The 16,245-nt window shown below is 43.8% G+C and overlaps 1 protein-coding gene across 1 annotated transcript in view; it reads right to left on the reverse strand.

Moving 5' to 3' along the window:
* The window catches only part of SERAC1 (serine active site containing 1), a 398,196-nt gene that overhangs the window by 439 nt on the left and 381,512 nt on the right, over positions 1-16,245 (reverse strand). The window contains exon 16 of the mRNA XM_077283287.1: positions 9,528-9,671. Coding sequence (XP_077139402.1) covers positions 9,528-9,671 — 144 coding nt within the window. The remainder of the gene's footprint in view (positions 1-9,527; positions 9,672-16,245) is intronic.

Raw genomic sequence — 16,245 nt, forward strand, 5'->3', positions numbered from 1 at the left:
CTCCTATACATTACAACAGGAGCAGACATACCACAGGTGCAGCTGATGCTGCTGTACTGGGGCCAAGAGGCGGAGGGGGGCCTCTGCAGGGCGGCTAACACCGAGGGCAATCTGGCCTGTTTATCCGGCCATGAGGCTCCTGAGAGCCCCTAGTCAGATTGCCCTCATGTGCGGTGGAAAAGCATTCCATGCAGCTTTGCTGCCTACAGGAGAAAATGGCAGTGGAGCAGAGCTGCAGAGATCCATCCTGCTTCCTGTCCGCGTTTCCTGTCTGACACACCAGCATGTCTGGATGACGTCAGCGTGTATATGTGTGTGTATGTATGTCTGCAGCTGCAGGCGAACGTGTGGAGAGGTGAGTAGGGTACTTGTGTGTGTGTGTAGCTGTGGGGGAACATACAGAGAGGTGAGTGGTACTGTGTGTGTGTGTGTGTATGTGTGTAGGTGGTGGAGAGGGCAATGATGGAGGTGGTGGAAAGGGCAACGATGGGAATGGTGGGGGCGAAGGCAATAATGGAGGTGATGGAGAGGGCAATGATGTAGTTGGTGGGGGAGAAGGCAATGAAGGGGATGATGGGGGAGAATCAATGATGGAGGTGGTGGAGCGAACAATGATGGGCTGGAGGGGGAGAACAATGATGGAGGTGGTGACATTCCTCATGTCACCACTCGGCAATGCAATCAGATGTAACAGAGTTGGGGTTCATCGTCGGACATCATCATTATGGAATAATGGCAGACAGCTGAGGATTATTTTGATTCTTCATTTTTATGTTAATAAATGGGAAACAGTTGATTTATTGGGGAGTGTTTTGTTCAATTAAATGACTTTGTTTCTGTGTGTTTCCTTTTTAGTTTTGATTACGGGGTTAGCAATGGGGGTGTCTTTATAGAGGCCTGTCCATTACTAACTTCTGGGCTTAATGTCAGTGGACCCAAAACAGCTGACATCGACCCCAAAACCATTACCACACTTGCCAAAGCATTAGGGCAAGTGGAGAGAGCCGAGGCTAAGGACCAGTATAGGCAAATCTAATGGATATGCCATTTCTGAGGCAGCTGAGGACTGATATTATTAGACTGGGAGGGGGCTAATATCCACAGCAACTTCAAAGCCTATTAAGATCAGCCCACAGCTGTCTGTTTAGCTTTCTTAAAAAATATGGGGGACCCCACATCATTTTTTTGGGGGTCCTCCTTTTTAATAACCAGTAAAGGCTACGCAGACAGCTGTGAGCTGATATTAATAGGCTGAGAAGCTTGATGGATATTGGCCACTTCCCAAATTAATAACACTAGCCCCCAGTTATTAACAATAGGGGGGACCCAAAGCCATTTTCTTCATGTATTTATTTATTAACAAGTACGGTAAAATATACACCTAATGTAACCTTAATTTACAGCCTCCTGCAGCTGTAAGCTCCAGCAACCTTAAAATTTCCCTAAAAGTCTCCTTTAAGGTTTCCGGGCCTCATAGCTGCCGGGAGACCCAGTGGGTGTGAAAGCTGGTAATCTTCAATGCTACCTGAGTTCACAGCTACCAGCTCTCACAGCAGCTCAAGTGACAGACTCGTGAGTGTTCATCAGTCCGGCACTCCATGAGAACCAGCTGCTATAAACTCGGGTGACCTTACAGTATATTTATTTCAGTTCACAGCTGCGCTACCCTTGTAAGAATCGGTCGCTGTAAAGGGAGATAACCTTACTGATGTCAACTCAGTTCACAGGAGTCGGGCATCGTGACACCCGGCGGTTGCCGCAATTCGAGTGTTAAGAACTGCGTTCTCTGAACGGAGCTCAACAGACTGGATGTAGCAGAGTTGGGGCACGTCATGGAAACTTAGTATGAATTATCTGTAAACAGGTGAGGATTACTTTGATTTTTTGTTAATAAATGGAAAAAAGAGGGCATTTGTCAGGGAGTTTTTTAATTAAATAACTTTTTTCTGTGTGTGTCTTTCTTACTTTTTACTATGGGGTTAGTAAAGGGGTGTGTGTGTGATAGATGCCTCTCCATTACTAACCTCTGGGTTTGATGTCAACGGACATAAAATAGCTGACATCAACTCCAAAACGATTATCCCACTTGCCAACGCAGCAAGGCAAGTGGGAAGAGCCGAGGCTAAGCGCCAAAATTGGTGCAACTAATGGATACACCATTTCTGGGGTGACTGAGGGCTGATGTTATTAGTCTGATGTTATTAGTCCATGGTCCCTTCTCAGCCTATTAACATCAGCCTGCAGCATTCTGTGTAGCCTTTGGTAGTTAGTAAAAATAGGGGAGACCCCGCATTTGTTTTTTTTTAATTATTTAGATATAAATTTTAAAAAACGGCGTGGGTCCCCCCCATTTTGACAACCAGTTAATCTAGAGCAGACAGCTGGGGGCTGGTATTCTTAGGTAGCAAAGGCCCATGGATATTTGGTCCTTCCCAGACTAAAAATAGAAGCCCACAACCACCCCCAAAAAGGCACATACATTAGATGTGCCATTTCTGGCACTTTGCCTGGCTCTTCCTGCTTGCCCTGGTGCTTAGGAAGCATGTAATATTTTGAGGTGGATGTCAGCTTTGCAATGTCAGCTGACATCAAGTAATGGAGAGGTGTCTATCAGACATCCCCATTGCTAACCCAGTAAGTAAAAAGTTATAAAGACACAGAAAAAAGTCATTTAATTAAATACAATACCGTTCAAAAGTTTAGGGTCACTTAGAAATGTCCTTATTTTTTAAAGAAAAGCACAGTTTTTTTCCATTGAAGCTAACATTAAATGATTCAGAAATACACTCTGTACATTGTTAATGTGGTAAATGACTATTCTAACTGCAAACGTCTGGTTTGTATTGCAATATCTTCATAGGTGTATAGAGGCCCATTTCCAACAACCATCACTCCAGTGTTTTTATGGTACTTTGTGTTTGCTAACTGTGTAAGAAGGCTAATGGATGGTTAGAATACCCTTGAAAACCCTTGTGCAGTATGTTAGCACAACTGAAAACAGTTTGGCTGATTAGAGAACCTATAAACCTGACCTTCCTTTGAGCTAGTTGAGAATCTGGAGCATTACATTTGTTGGTTCCATTAAACTCTCAAAATGGCCCGAAAAAAAGAACTTTCACGTGAAACTCGACAGTCTATTCTTGTTCTTAGAAATGAAAGCTATTCCATGCGAGAAATTGCCAAGAAACTGAGGATTTCATACAACGGTGTGTACTACTACCTTCAGAGGAGAGCACAAACAGGCTCTAACCAGAGTAGAAAGAGAAGTGGGAAGCCCCTCTGCACAACTGAGCAACAAGACAAGTACATTAGAGTCTGTAGTTTGAGAATTCGACGCCTCACAGGTCCTCAACTGGCAGCTTCATTAAATAGTACACACAAAACGCCAGTGTCAACTTCTACAGTAAAGAGGCGACTCCGGGATGCAGGCTTCAGGGCAGAGTGACAAAGAAAAAGCCATATCTGAGACTGGCTAATAAAAGGAAAAGATTAATATGGGCAAAATAACACAGACTATGGACAGAGGAAGATTGGAAAAAAGTGTTATGGACAGACAAATCCAAGTTTGAGATGTTTGGATCACGCAGAAGAACCTTTGTGAGATGCAGAACAACCGAAAAGATGCTGGAAGAGTGCCTGACACCATCTGTCAAGCATGGTGGAGGTAATGTGATGGTCTGAGCTTGCTTTGGTGCTGGTAAAGTGGGAGATTTGTACAAGGTAAAAGGGATATTGAATAAGGAAGGCTATCACTCCATTTTGCAACGCAATGCCATATCCTGTGGACAGTGCTTGATTGGAGCCAATTTCATCCTACAGGACAATGACCCAAAGCACATCTCCAAATTATGCAAGAACTATTTAGGGAAGAAGCAGGCAGCTGGTATTCTATCTGTAATGGAGAGGCCAGTGAAGTCATCAGATCTCAACCCCATTGAGCTGTTGTGGGAGCAGCTTGACCGTATGGTACTCAGAAAGTGCCCATCAAGCCAAACCAACTTGTGGGAGGGGCTTCTGGAAGCATGGGGTGAAACTTCTCCAGATTACCTCAGCAAATTAACTGCTAGAATGCCAAAGGTCTGCAATGCTGTAATTGCTACAAAGGGAGCATTCTTTGACGAAAGCAAAGTTTGAAGGAGAAAATAATTGTTTCAAATAAAAATCTTTTTTTCTAACCTTGTCAATGTCTGGACTAGATTTTCAACTTATTTGGCAACTAATTTGATTAATAAAAGTTTGAGTTTTCATGGAAAACACAAAATTGTCTGGGTGACCCTAAACTTTTGAATGGTAGTGTAGAACTCTCTGACAATTACCCTCTTTTCCCCTTCAATTAACATAAAAAAATCAAAATATTCCTCACCTGTCCGCCGTTAATCCATAAAGATGATGTCCCATGACAATCCCCAACTCTGCTACATCTGATTGCATTGTTGAGCGGTGACAGGAGTAATGTGACCACTCTGCCCAACAACCAGATCACATTGCGCTTAGCGTTAGAATGCTTATGTCTGAAACCCTGAAAAATGGCGTTCATGTGTATCCACGAACTGGTCCATTAACTTTAATGAAGCACACGAAGCCATTTTGTGCTGCCTAATCTCATTTCAAGCAGTCTCTACCTTGTTTAGGTGGGCACAAAAATGAGGTTGTGCTTTAACCCCTTTCTGACAGTAGACGTAATAATCCATCCACGTGCCCTGGGCCTATTTGGCCAGGGACAGATTATTACATCTGCGCAATTGCCCGCACACACGGGGAGTGTGCAAACAATTGCCGCCAGGCGTCAGCTGATTCTGACAGCTGACACCCAGCACTAAGTGCCAGGAGTGGTCACAGACCGCTCCCGGCACATTAACCCCCAAAATGCTGGGATCGAATACGATTGCAGCATTCCGGAAGCCAGCAGAGGGCTGACAGCCTCTCTGCCTTTGGATCAGAGACCCTGCGGCATGACGCGAGGTCCCGATCGTTGCCATGGGGACCTGATGTCATCATGACGACATCAGGGTCACCAGACCTAGGAAACATGCTGATCATGCCCTGTGCATGATGAGCAAGTTTGTCTGTCAGTGCAGAGCTGACAGTTTCTACAGCTGCATCCCCATGCTGTACAAGCGATCAGCCTGCAAAAAATGATAGTCCCATAGTGGGACAAAGTAAAAAAACAGTTAAAAAAAATGTTTTAAATAATTGCAAAATATATGTGTGTGTGTGTATATATATATATATATATATATATATATATATATATATATATATAAAAAAATCCAAAATAATAATAAAAAATCAAAAGATATTGTATCTCTTCAAATAAATATTTGAATGAAAAAAAAAATATAACCAATAAAAGTACACATACTTGGTATCGCCGCGTCTGCAACGACTAGACCGGTTGGACCTAACATACCGGTCACTGCAATGTACTGCTCACTATAATGTACTTATCACTACAAGAGCAGTTTTCATTTGGCAACATTCATTGCTGCTTGTTTCTGGAAAATAGCCATGGAGTTAAAATTGTCACTATACCTCTCGATGAATTCTCCAAAGAGTATAGTTTCTCAAATGGGGTCACTTGAGGGGGTATTCTGCTCTTCTATCAATTAGGGGCTCTGTATATGAAGTCCACAAACTGTTCTAGGAAAATCTGCGCTCCAGGGGGCAAATAAAGCTCCATTCCTCCCGAGTCTCTCCGTATGGCTAAGGGTATGTTACCACGGTCAGTATTGTCAGCGCTTTTGATGCAGCTCCGTCCAAAGCGCTGCCGGCTTTTGTACGCGCGGTGATTCCGCATGTGTTCATTGAACCATGCAGAATCACAGCATCCTATACATTGGACTGTGATATTTATCTTGCAGAAACTGAGCGTCTCTGCAAGATAAATTGACATGCTGCAGTCTAAAAAGACGCGCCACACGTGCATATACGCAGGGAAGCCGCTGGTGTCCTTGCATGCATAGTGGAGATGGGATTTTAGAAAATTCCATCCACTATGCTGTAACATCTGGACGCTGTGGATTGGACGCTGCGGCGTCTAAGCCGCAGCAAATACTGACCGTTGAAACATAACCCTAAGTAGTACTGTACAGCCACATATAGGGTATTGCCAAGTTCAGTAGAAATTACAGAACACATTTTGGTGCCATTTTTACCCACTTCTTGTGTGAAAATGTAAAATTTGTGGCCAAAACAACATTTTGGTGGTAAAAATGTAGTTAATTTGCCTTCCCTTCTGAGCTTTGCACTGTGCTTCAAAAGTAGTATTCCCCCACATGTGGGGTATCAGCGTACTCAGGAGAAATTGCACAACAAATTATATGGTGCAGTTTCACCTGTTACCCTTATGAAAAAGCAATATTTTGTGCTAAAAACATATTTGTGGGGAATATTTTTATTTTTTTTTATTTTTACAGCTCAATGTTATAAACTTCTGTGAAGCACATGAGGGTTGAATGTGCTCACCACACATCTAGATCAGTTCTCTGACGGGTCTAGTTTCCAAAATGGTGTCACTTCTGAGGGATTTTCACTGTTTAAGCACATCAGAGGCTCTCCAAAAGCGACATGGCGTCCGCCAATTGTTCTAGCAAATTTTGCATTAAAAAAGTCAAATGCCACTTCTTCTCTTCCGAACTCTGCCATGCACCCTGTTACCCTTGTCAAAGTAAAAAAATATGGATCTGAAGTAAAAAAGTTAAATGTTCTTTTTTCCACATTCCAAAAATTCCTGTGACGTACCTGAAGGGTTAATAAACTTCTTAAATGTGGTTTTGAGCACCTTGAGGGGTGCAGTTTTTAGAATGGTGTCACTTTTGGGTATCCTCTATCATATAGACCCCTCAAAGTGACTTCAAACGTGATGTGGTCCTAAAAAAAATGGTGTTGTAAAAATGAGAAATCATTGGTCAAATTTTAACCCTTATAACTTCGTAAAAAAAAAATTCTTCCAAAATTGTGCTAATGTAAAGGAGACATGTACGAAATGTTACTTATTCAGTATTTTGAGAGACATATCTCTGTGATTTAAGGGCATGAAAATTCAAAGTTGTAAAATTGCGAAATTTTCCACATTTTTGTCAAATATCCATTTTTTTCACAAATAAAAGCAAATCATATCAAATACATGTTATAACTACCATGCAGTACAATATGTCATGAAAAAACATTCTCAGAATCACCGGGATCCATGGAAGCGTTCCAGAGTTATTACCTCATAGTGACAGTGGCCAGAATAGCAAAATTGGCCTGGTCATTAACGTGCAAACCACCCTAGGTGGTAAAGGGGTTAAAAACGATAGACACTGCTGAAAATGAGGTCAGACAGGCACAATGTGTCTAAAGTCGATGGCCCAGTTGGCGGATACACATGAACACCATTTTTCAGGGTTTCTGACAGAAGCCCCAATGGAGCCACCAAGGTAACGTAATCCAAAAACGTAATGTGAACTTAGGCTAAGAGAAGAGAAAATATTCTTGCCATGGACATTACACATGCAGCTGTAGACAGTGAGTTGGATAGGTGTCATAGAAGCAGTTTTTTTTCTCTCTCATGGATATATTTCAAGTATGCCATATTATAGAGTTAATGTTCTAGGGAAGCATGGTGGCAACAGTAGCACATTGTTTGTAATATGACATACTTATGTACTCTGTGCCCCATATTCATGTCCATGCACAAAGCATTGCTGTCCCCAACATTTTATGAAGTATTTGCTATTATGCAATATTTGCTATTAAGTGAAACGAACATCCATGAGAATATAGTCACATCTTATGATAGTTCATATTACCATATATTGGTTGGCAAATCTTTTTTTGCATCAAGATACATGATTCATATGTTATTATTATTATTTATTGAAGAATGTTGCTTAAAAATACAGTTGTGCTCAAACGTTTACATACCCTGGCAGAATTTTTGCTTTCTTGGCCTTGTTTTCAGAGAATATGAATGATAACACCAAAACTGTTACTCCACTCATGGTTAGTGGTTGGGTGAAGCCATTTATTGTCAAACTACTGTGTTTTCTCTTTTTAAATCCTAATGACAACCCAAAACATCCAAATGACCCTGGTCAAAAGTTCACGTACCCTGGTGATTTTGGCCTGATAACATGCACAGAAGTTGACACAATGGGTTTCAATGGCCACTAAAGTTAACATCCTCACCTTGACCTGTTTGCTTGTAATCAGTGCGTGTGCATAAAACTGAATGAGTTTCTGGGATCCAGACAGACTCTTGCATTTTTCATCCAGCTTCTGACATTTCTGGATTGTGAGTCATGGGGAAAGCAAACGAATTGTCATCATATCTGCGGGAAAAGGTAGCTGAACTGTATAAAACAGGATAGGAATACAAAAAGATATCCAAGGATTTGATAATGCCAGTCAACAGCGTTCAAACTGTGGTTAACAAATGGAAAATCAGGGGTTCTGTAAAAACAAAACCACGGTCAAATAACATGAGCTGAAATACTGTACTCTCTGAAAACTTATGGTGTGGCTGTTTCAAGATGAACAATAAGGAGGCACTTGAAGAAAAATGGGCTGCATGGTTGAGTCACCAGAAGAAAGCCATTACTGCGCAAATGAAACAAAGTATCTCGCCTACAATACGCAAAACATCACAGAGACAAGCCTCACAACTTCGGAAACAATGTAATTTGGAGTGATGAGACCAAAATTTAACTTTTTGGCCACAACCATAAACGTTATATTTGGAGAGAGGTCAACAAGGCCTATGATGAAAGGAACATCATTCCTAGTGTAAAGGTAGGAGATGGATCGCTGATGCTTTGAGGATTTGTGAGCTACAAACACACAGGAAACTTGGTCAAAGTTGAAGGAAAGATGAATGCAGCACATTATCATCAAATACTGGAGGCAAATTTGCACTCATCAGCCCGGAAGCTGAGCATGGGATGTACTTGGAAGTTCCAAAATGACAATGATCCAAAACACAAGGCCAAGTCGACCTGTCATTGTCTACAGCAGAACAAAGTGAAGGTTCTAGAGTGGCCATTTCAGTCTCCTGACCTTCATATCATTGAGCCACTCTGGGGAGATCTCAAACACGCAGTTCATGCTAGATAGCCCAGGAATTTACAGGAACTGGATGATTTTTCCCAAGAAGAGTGGGCAGCTTTACCATCTGAGAAAATAAAGAACCTCATCCACAACTATCACAAAAGACTTCAAGCGGTCATTGATGTTAGAGGGGGCAATACACGGTATTAAGAAATGGGGTATGTGATCTTTTGATTAGGGTCATTTGGATGTTTTGGGTTGCCATTATGATTTAAAAAGAGAAAACACAGTAGTTTGACAATAAATGGCTTCAACCACTAACCACGAGGGGAGAAAACGTTTTGGTGTTATCATTGATATTCTCTGAAAAAAGGCCAAGAAAGCAAAAATTCCGCTGGGGTATGTAAACATTTGAGCACAACTGTAGGTGCATTTCATAATACCAGCAAAACCTTCTTGCATAATGATTAAGAACATAGGTTGGTGAATATACTTACCAGCTGATTCTGCTGGCACCACATGCAATCTCATCATGCTGCCTATACGCGTTGGCAAGGTTTCTGCGAAGCTGACAACTTTGAAATCCTTGTTTTTGGCAAATTCCAGGAACTCTTCATTTAGCTCTTGTAGTGCAGGAGAATCTTTTAGAAAATGTATTACTTAATTAGTTGCATACCTGTAAGTACATTCTGAAATGAATAGAATTCTATCTAGGGCTAGCAGCAGAAGTATATACCTCAGTATAGACTTAAATGAAAATAAACAAACTATATTGTAATTTAGAAATAAAAAGGGACATGTACCCATGCTGTAGAATAAATAGATTCTGTGTAGGGATGGGCAAACCCGAACTGTAAAGTTCGGGACCCGTACTGAACACATAGTGTTCGGTGACAAGGTCCCAAACACGGGTTTCCATGGGAAACCCGTGTTACAGTTTGGGTCCAGGGCCTGTTAAAGAAAGCATAAAATTAATAATAAACATTAGAAATATTATACTTACCTGTTCAGCGACACGTCCTCCCGTCCCACTGTCTCCTGGCCGCATCTGCTTTCGGGGCCGCTCATTACCTTCCGGCGGTATTCACTGCACTCGGCAGTCTTCGGCTTTTTCTGGCAGTGTTCGTGTGGTGACGTCACCACCACTCTGGATTCATTAAGAGGAGCACGCCTTTTAATGAATTAGGCACTTCAGACAAGTGGCATGCGCCCTGCCACAAATCATGCTCAAATGACGAGAGTAAGAAACTCCACAGCTCATCATTACTTAGATGAGCTGTGGTGTCACGCCCTTGACTCAGCCCATATTTTGGCTGAATTAGGATAACTGGAGTAAAATTGTCCAAAGTAGCAAAAATTATGAAACTTTTCAAAGTGATTTAGGTTAGAATTCTAGCACAATTGCTTTGTTAAATCAGGACTCAAGTGTTTAAAAAAAAAAGTGTAAATTAAAGGGGTTGTCCAGGGTATTTGAAACTGTACTGATAAGTAGTTACACTAATAAGGCAATACAATAATATATACTCCCCCTCCGTTCCAGCACTGTGCTTCCACTGTTATACAGTGGGTTCGGAAAGTATTCATACTCCTTTAAATTTTTCACTCTTTGTTTCATTGCAGCCATTTGGTAAATTACAAAAAGTTCAGATTTTTTTTCTCATCAATGTACACTATGCACCCCATCTTGACTGAAAAAAAACAGAAATGTAGTAATTTTTGCAAATTTATTAAAAAAGAAAAACTGAAATATCACATGGTCATAAGTATTCAGACCCTTTGCTCAGTATTGAGTAGAAGCACCCTTTTGAGCTAGTACAGCCATGAGTCTTCTTGGGAATGATGCAACAATTTTTTCACACCGGGATTTGGGTATCCTCTGCCATTCTTCCTTGCAGATCCTCTCCTTTTCCATCAGGTTGGATGGTGAACGTTGGTGGACAGTCATTTTCAGGTCTCTCCAGAGATGCTTGTAGAAGTCGCAGGAACGCGGGATGTAGTGACGGGCAGGAAGCAGAGCAAGGATTAACAGGTTTATTTCCAGGGGAGTACTCCACGCAGTGAGGTAAAGAGTTTAACAGTATGAATGGCAAAGTGAAGTACAATAGTTCAAATAACAACACTTTGGTAGCAGGCGTATCAGGACGTTCTAACACTGCAGCTCCTGCTGCGAACTCAATAGCTCCGGCAACGGTGGGCGCAGTGCCTTTTCCAGGATGGTACTTTAGTCATTGATCCGTCTCCTGGCGGCAGTGGTCAGTCTCCAGTACCGTCCACTGCCCCTTATCCATATACTGATGTGACTAACAACAGCACTGACCACAGTTCTGTGCAAACCCAACGTGGCTCCTTAAGTATCTTAACTGGGGTAGTCAGGTAACAAGGGTCAGGACAACTATTCTCTGCCCACGTCAGGGCACAAGTGTCAGTCCCGTGTGTGGTCTGTCTTGGGCAGCGCGTGTGCTGTACTCACAGTCACGTAGGTGTACGGTACCCGGTTCTCTGTCACGGTACCCCACTGTTGGTGGTGGGCAATGCTGATTTGCTTGGCGCTGGTGCTGTACTCTCTGTGTACACCCGGCTCGGCTCTGCTCTGTGTACATGGCTCTACCCGGCTCGGCTCTGCACAGCTCTCGCACTCCAGGTTCCTGCTGAGCACACTACTCCCCTCTATCCAGCAGTCCCCATCCTTTGGGCCTGCTACAGAACTCTCTGTAGGGGGAAGCAGAGCACACTCCTCACTGCTTTTGTGTGCTTTTTCCCCTCTTTTTCTCTGTTGCTATGTATGCTTTCCAGGCTCACTCCACTCCTTTGGGACAGCAGGAAGATCCCCCTCACTAGCTCTTCCCCCAGGCAATAGGGGAAGATCCAGCTCACTCAGGCTTCCCCCCCGGAAACAATGGATGCAGCCTCTGAAGTTCCGAACCCAGCAGGCAGGTACCCACTGTCTGGTCGTGCCCCTTACATGCGCAATTGGATTTAAGTCAGGGCTTTGGCTGGGCCCGTCAAGAATGGTCACAGAGTTGTTCTGAAGCCACTCCTTTGTTATTTTAGCTGTGTGCTTAGGTTCATTGTCTTGTTGGAAGGTGAACCTTCTGCCAAGTCTGAGGTCCAGAGCACTCTGGAAGAGGTTTTCATCCAGAATATCTCTGTACTTGGCTGCATTCATGTTTCCTTCAATGACAACCGGTCGTCCTGTCCCTGCAGCTGAAATACACCCCCATAGCATGATGCTGCCACCAACATATTTCACTGTTAGGATTGTATTGGGCAAGTGATGAGCAGTGCCTGGTTTTCTCCACACATACCAATTAGAATTATCACCAAAAAGGTCTATCTTCGTCTCATCAGACCAGAGAATCTTATTCCTCATAGTCTGGGAGTCCTTTGTGTGTTTTTTTTTAGCAAACTCTATGCAGTCTTTCATATGTCTTGCACTGAGGAGAGGCTTCCATCTGGCCACTCTGCTAGAAAGGCCCGGGTGGTGGAGGGCTGCAGCGATAGTTGACTTTGTGGAACTTTCTCAGCCACAGTGATCTTGGGGTTCTACTTTACCTCTCTCAGCAAGGCTCTTCTCCCATGATTGCTCAGTTTGGCTGGACGGCCAGGAGTAGGAAACCTTCTGGTGGTCCCAAACTTCTTCCGTTTAAGGATTATGGAGGCCACTGCACTCTTAGGAACCTCGAATACTGCAGAAATTATGTTGTAACGTTGGCCATATATGTTGGCCTTGCCACAATTCTGTCTCTGAGCTCCTTGGCCAGTTCCTTTGACCTCATGATTCTCATTTGGTCTGACATGCACTGTGAACTGTGAGATTTTATATAGACAGGTGTGTGCCTTTCCAAATCAAGTCCTATCAGTTTATTTAAACACAGCTGGACTCCAATGAAGGAGTAGAACCATCTCAAGGAGGATCACAAGGAAATGGACAGCATGTGACTTAGATATGAGTGTCTGAGCAAAGGGTCTGACTACTTATGACCATGTGATATTTCAGTTTTTCTTTTTTATTAAATTTGCAAAAATTTCTACATTTCTGTTTTTTTTTTCATTCAAGATAGGGTGCAGAGTGTACATTAATGTGAGAAACTAAACTTTTTTGAATTTACCAAATGGCTGTGTAATGCTCGTGCCCAAAACTGGTTGGTGCGGGCATGTGAGGGTGTGGCCCCACTAGACCACAGACCAGACTTCCCTGGAAGGGGCGTAACTAAGTAGCTTCCTAGGTGTTCGCTGGTGCCTCTGATGGTGAGGTCAGACTTTTGCAGTAGTTAGCTACCAGGTACCACTCCAGTGTGGAGTCTGACTGTGGATGCTGATCCCACCGGGAGGACAAGACACAGGCAGGCAGACATGACTGTGACACTGGCTGACGGATGGGTACTTCAGAGGCCCTGATGGGCAGACTGGCTTGACAGAGATACAGGCAGGCAGACGGGCACGGCTGGCACTCTGGCAGACAGGGCTGATACTCTGGTAGGAACTGATATACAGGGGGGTGTATGGAGACAGGTAAGAACCTGTTCAGGCTTATATGAGAACAGGTAGAGACCTATTCGGACTGATGAATATAAAGAAACAGGTAGAGAGTCAGAGACCTGTACGGCAAGTTGCAGAACAGAGGTAAAGCAAAAGCAGATGCAAAACAGAACCACAGGAGGCGGAGTTAAGAGCAGGAGGTGGAGCCAAGAACAGAAACGCAGGAAAGAGCAAAGAAGGAGAAGACAGAGCTAGGAGCAGAGAAGAGAAGGGTGGAGCTAAGAGTAAAGAAGGAGAAGGCAGAGAAGGAGAGGGAGGAGCTAAGGATAGAGCCGCTGGAGGCTGGACCAAGAGCAGAGATGCTGGAGGTGGAGCCAAGAGCAGAGACGCTGGAGGCGGAGCCACGAGCGGAGACGCTGGAGGTGGAGCCAAGAGAAAGAACCGCAGGAGGCAAAGCCAAGAGCCAGAACCGCAGGAGGCAAAGCCAAGAGCCAGAAAGCACAGAGCCATAGGTTGTGGCGAGCAAAGCAAAGAGGAACAGAGCCACAGGTACTGGCAAGCAAAGCAGAGAAGCACAGAGCCACGGGTAGTGGCAACCAGAGCAAAGAGGTGCAGAACCACAGATAGTGGCAAGCAGAGCAGAGAGATAACGCAGAGACACACAGCAGAGTGGGAATGGCAACAAACAAAGCAGGAACAGGAACAGACATAAACCAGAGTTCAGACAGGAATGGACATAGACCAGAGTTCAGACAGGAACAGACATAGACCAGGGTTCAGACAGAAACAGACACAGATACACGTGCTAGACACAGATATAGGCCTGTGAATTGCAGCCCTCAGAGACAGGAAACAGACACGACCTGGCAGCTCAGTAGAAATGCTAACTGAGGGAAATAGTTTGCTCAGGCATCCTCCAATGGGTGAGGATGCCTTAAGTATCAGAGGCCTAGAGGCTATTGGCCAGGAACACCTTAGGGAGGTGCACATAGTCTCAATAAGAATCTGGAGTTGTTGGCGCCCTATGCACGCAGCCAGGAAGTGTACACAGAGTAAGCAGCCATGGAGCACATGGCATGGAGTCGGCAGCAGACAGATCTCACAGCATGGCACTGGGTCAGTGAGTTGATGTAACAGGCAGGTGGGGGATGGAAGGCCATGCAGTGATGCCGGCAGGGTTGTTACAGGCTGCAATGAAACAAAGAATGACAAATGTAAAGGGGTCTGAATTACTTTCTGTACCCACTGTATATTGGCTGCAGACACCGGAGCTCATATGTCCTACAGTATGTGACGTCTATAGCCAATCACTGGTTTCAGATGTTTATGACGCAAAATCACTAAGACCAGTAACTGGCTGTCAAAGTCACACGGGGTATATGACTATGACATCTGCATATAACGTGTTATTAATGTACTGGATGGGAGCTGTGGGTATGCAGCGCTGGAAACCACAGTAAGAATGTATTCTGTTTTATCAGTGCCTCCACAAATTTTCACATACCGTATATACTTGAGTATAAGCCGACCCGAGTATAAGCCGACCCCCCTAATTTTGCCACAAAAAACTGGGAAAACTTATTGACTCGAGTATAAGCCTAGGGGGGAAAATGCAGCAGCTACCGGTAAATGTCAAAAGTAATAATAGATACCAATAAAAGTAAAATTAATTGAGACATCAGTAGGTTAAGTGTCTTTGAATATCCATATTGAATCAGGAGCCCCATATAATGCTCCATACTGTTCATTATGGCCCCATAAGATGTTCCATATTAAAATATGCCCCATATAATCCTGCATAAAGGTTAATAAAGGCCCCATAAGATGCTCCATAGACACATTTGCCCAATATAATGCTGCACAAATGCTGATTATGGCCCCATAAGATGCTCTATAAAGATATTTGCCCCTTATAGTGCTGCACAAACGTTATGGCCCTATAAGATGCTCCATACAGACACTTGCCCCATATGCCGTAGTGCCCTACAAACGTTAATTATGGCCCCATACAGACACTTGCCCCATATAGTGCTGCACAAACATTATGCCCCTATATAGTGCTGCAGAAACGTTATGGCCCCATATAGTGCTGCAGAAACGTTATGGCCCCATATAGTGCTGAAGAAACGTTATGGCCCCATATAGTGCTGCAGAAATGTTATGGCCCCATATAGTGCTGCAGGAATGTTATGGCCCCATATAGTGCTGCAGGAACGTTATGGCCCCCATATAGTGCTGTAGGAATGTTATGGCCCCATATAGTGCTGCAGGAATGTTATGGCCCCATATAGTGCTGCAGGAATGTTATGGCCCCATATAGTGCTGCAGGAATGTTATGGCCCCCATATAGTGCTGCAGGAATGTTATGGCCCCATATAGTGCTGCAGGAATGTTATGGCCCCCATATAGTGCTGCAGGAACATTATGGCCCCATATAGTGCCGCAGGAACGTTATGGCCCCCATATAGTGCCGCAGGAATGTTATGGCCCCATATAGTGCTGCAGGAACGTTATGGCCCCATATAGTGCTGCAGGAAAGTTATGGCCCCATATAGTGCTCCAGGAATGTTATGGCCCCATATAGTGCTGCAGAAACGTTATGGCCCCATATAGTGCTGCAGGAATGTTATGGCCCCATATAGTGCTGCAGGAATGTTATGGCCCCATATAGTGCTGCAGGAACGTTATGGCCCCCATATAGTGCTGCAGGAATGTTATGGCCCCATATTGTGCTGC

The sequence above is a fragment of the Ranitomeya variabilis genome, chromosome 2 (assembly GCF_051348905.1).
Source record: "Ranitomeya variabilis isolate aRanVar5 chromosome 2, aRanVar5.hap1, whole genome shotgun sequence".
Taxonomy (NCBI): domain Eukaryota; kingdom Metazoa; phylum Chordata; class Amphibia; order Anura; family Dendrobatidae; genus Ranitomeya; species Ranitomeya variabilis.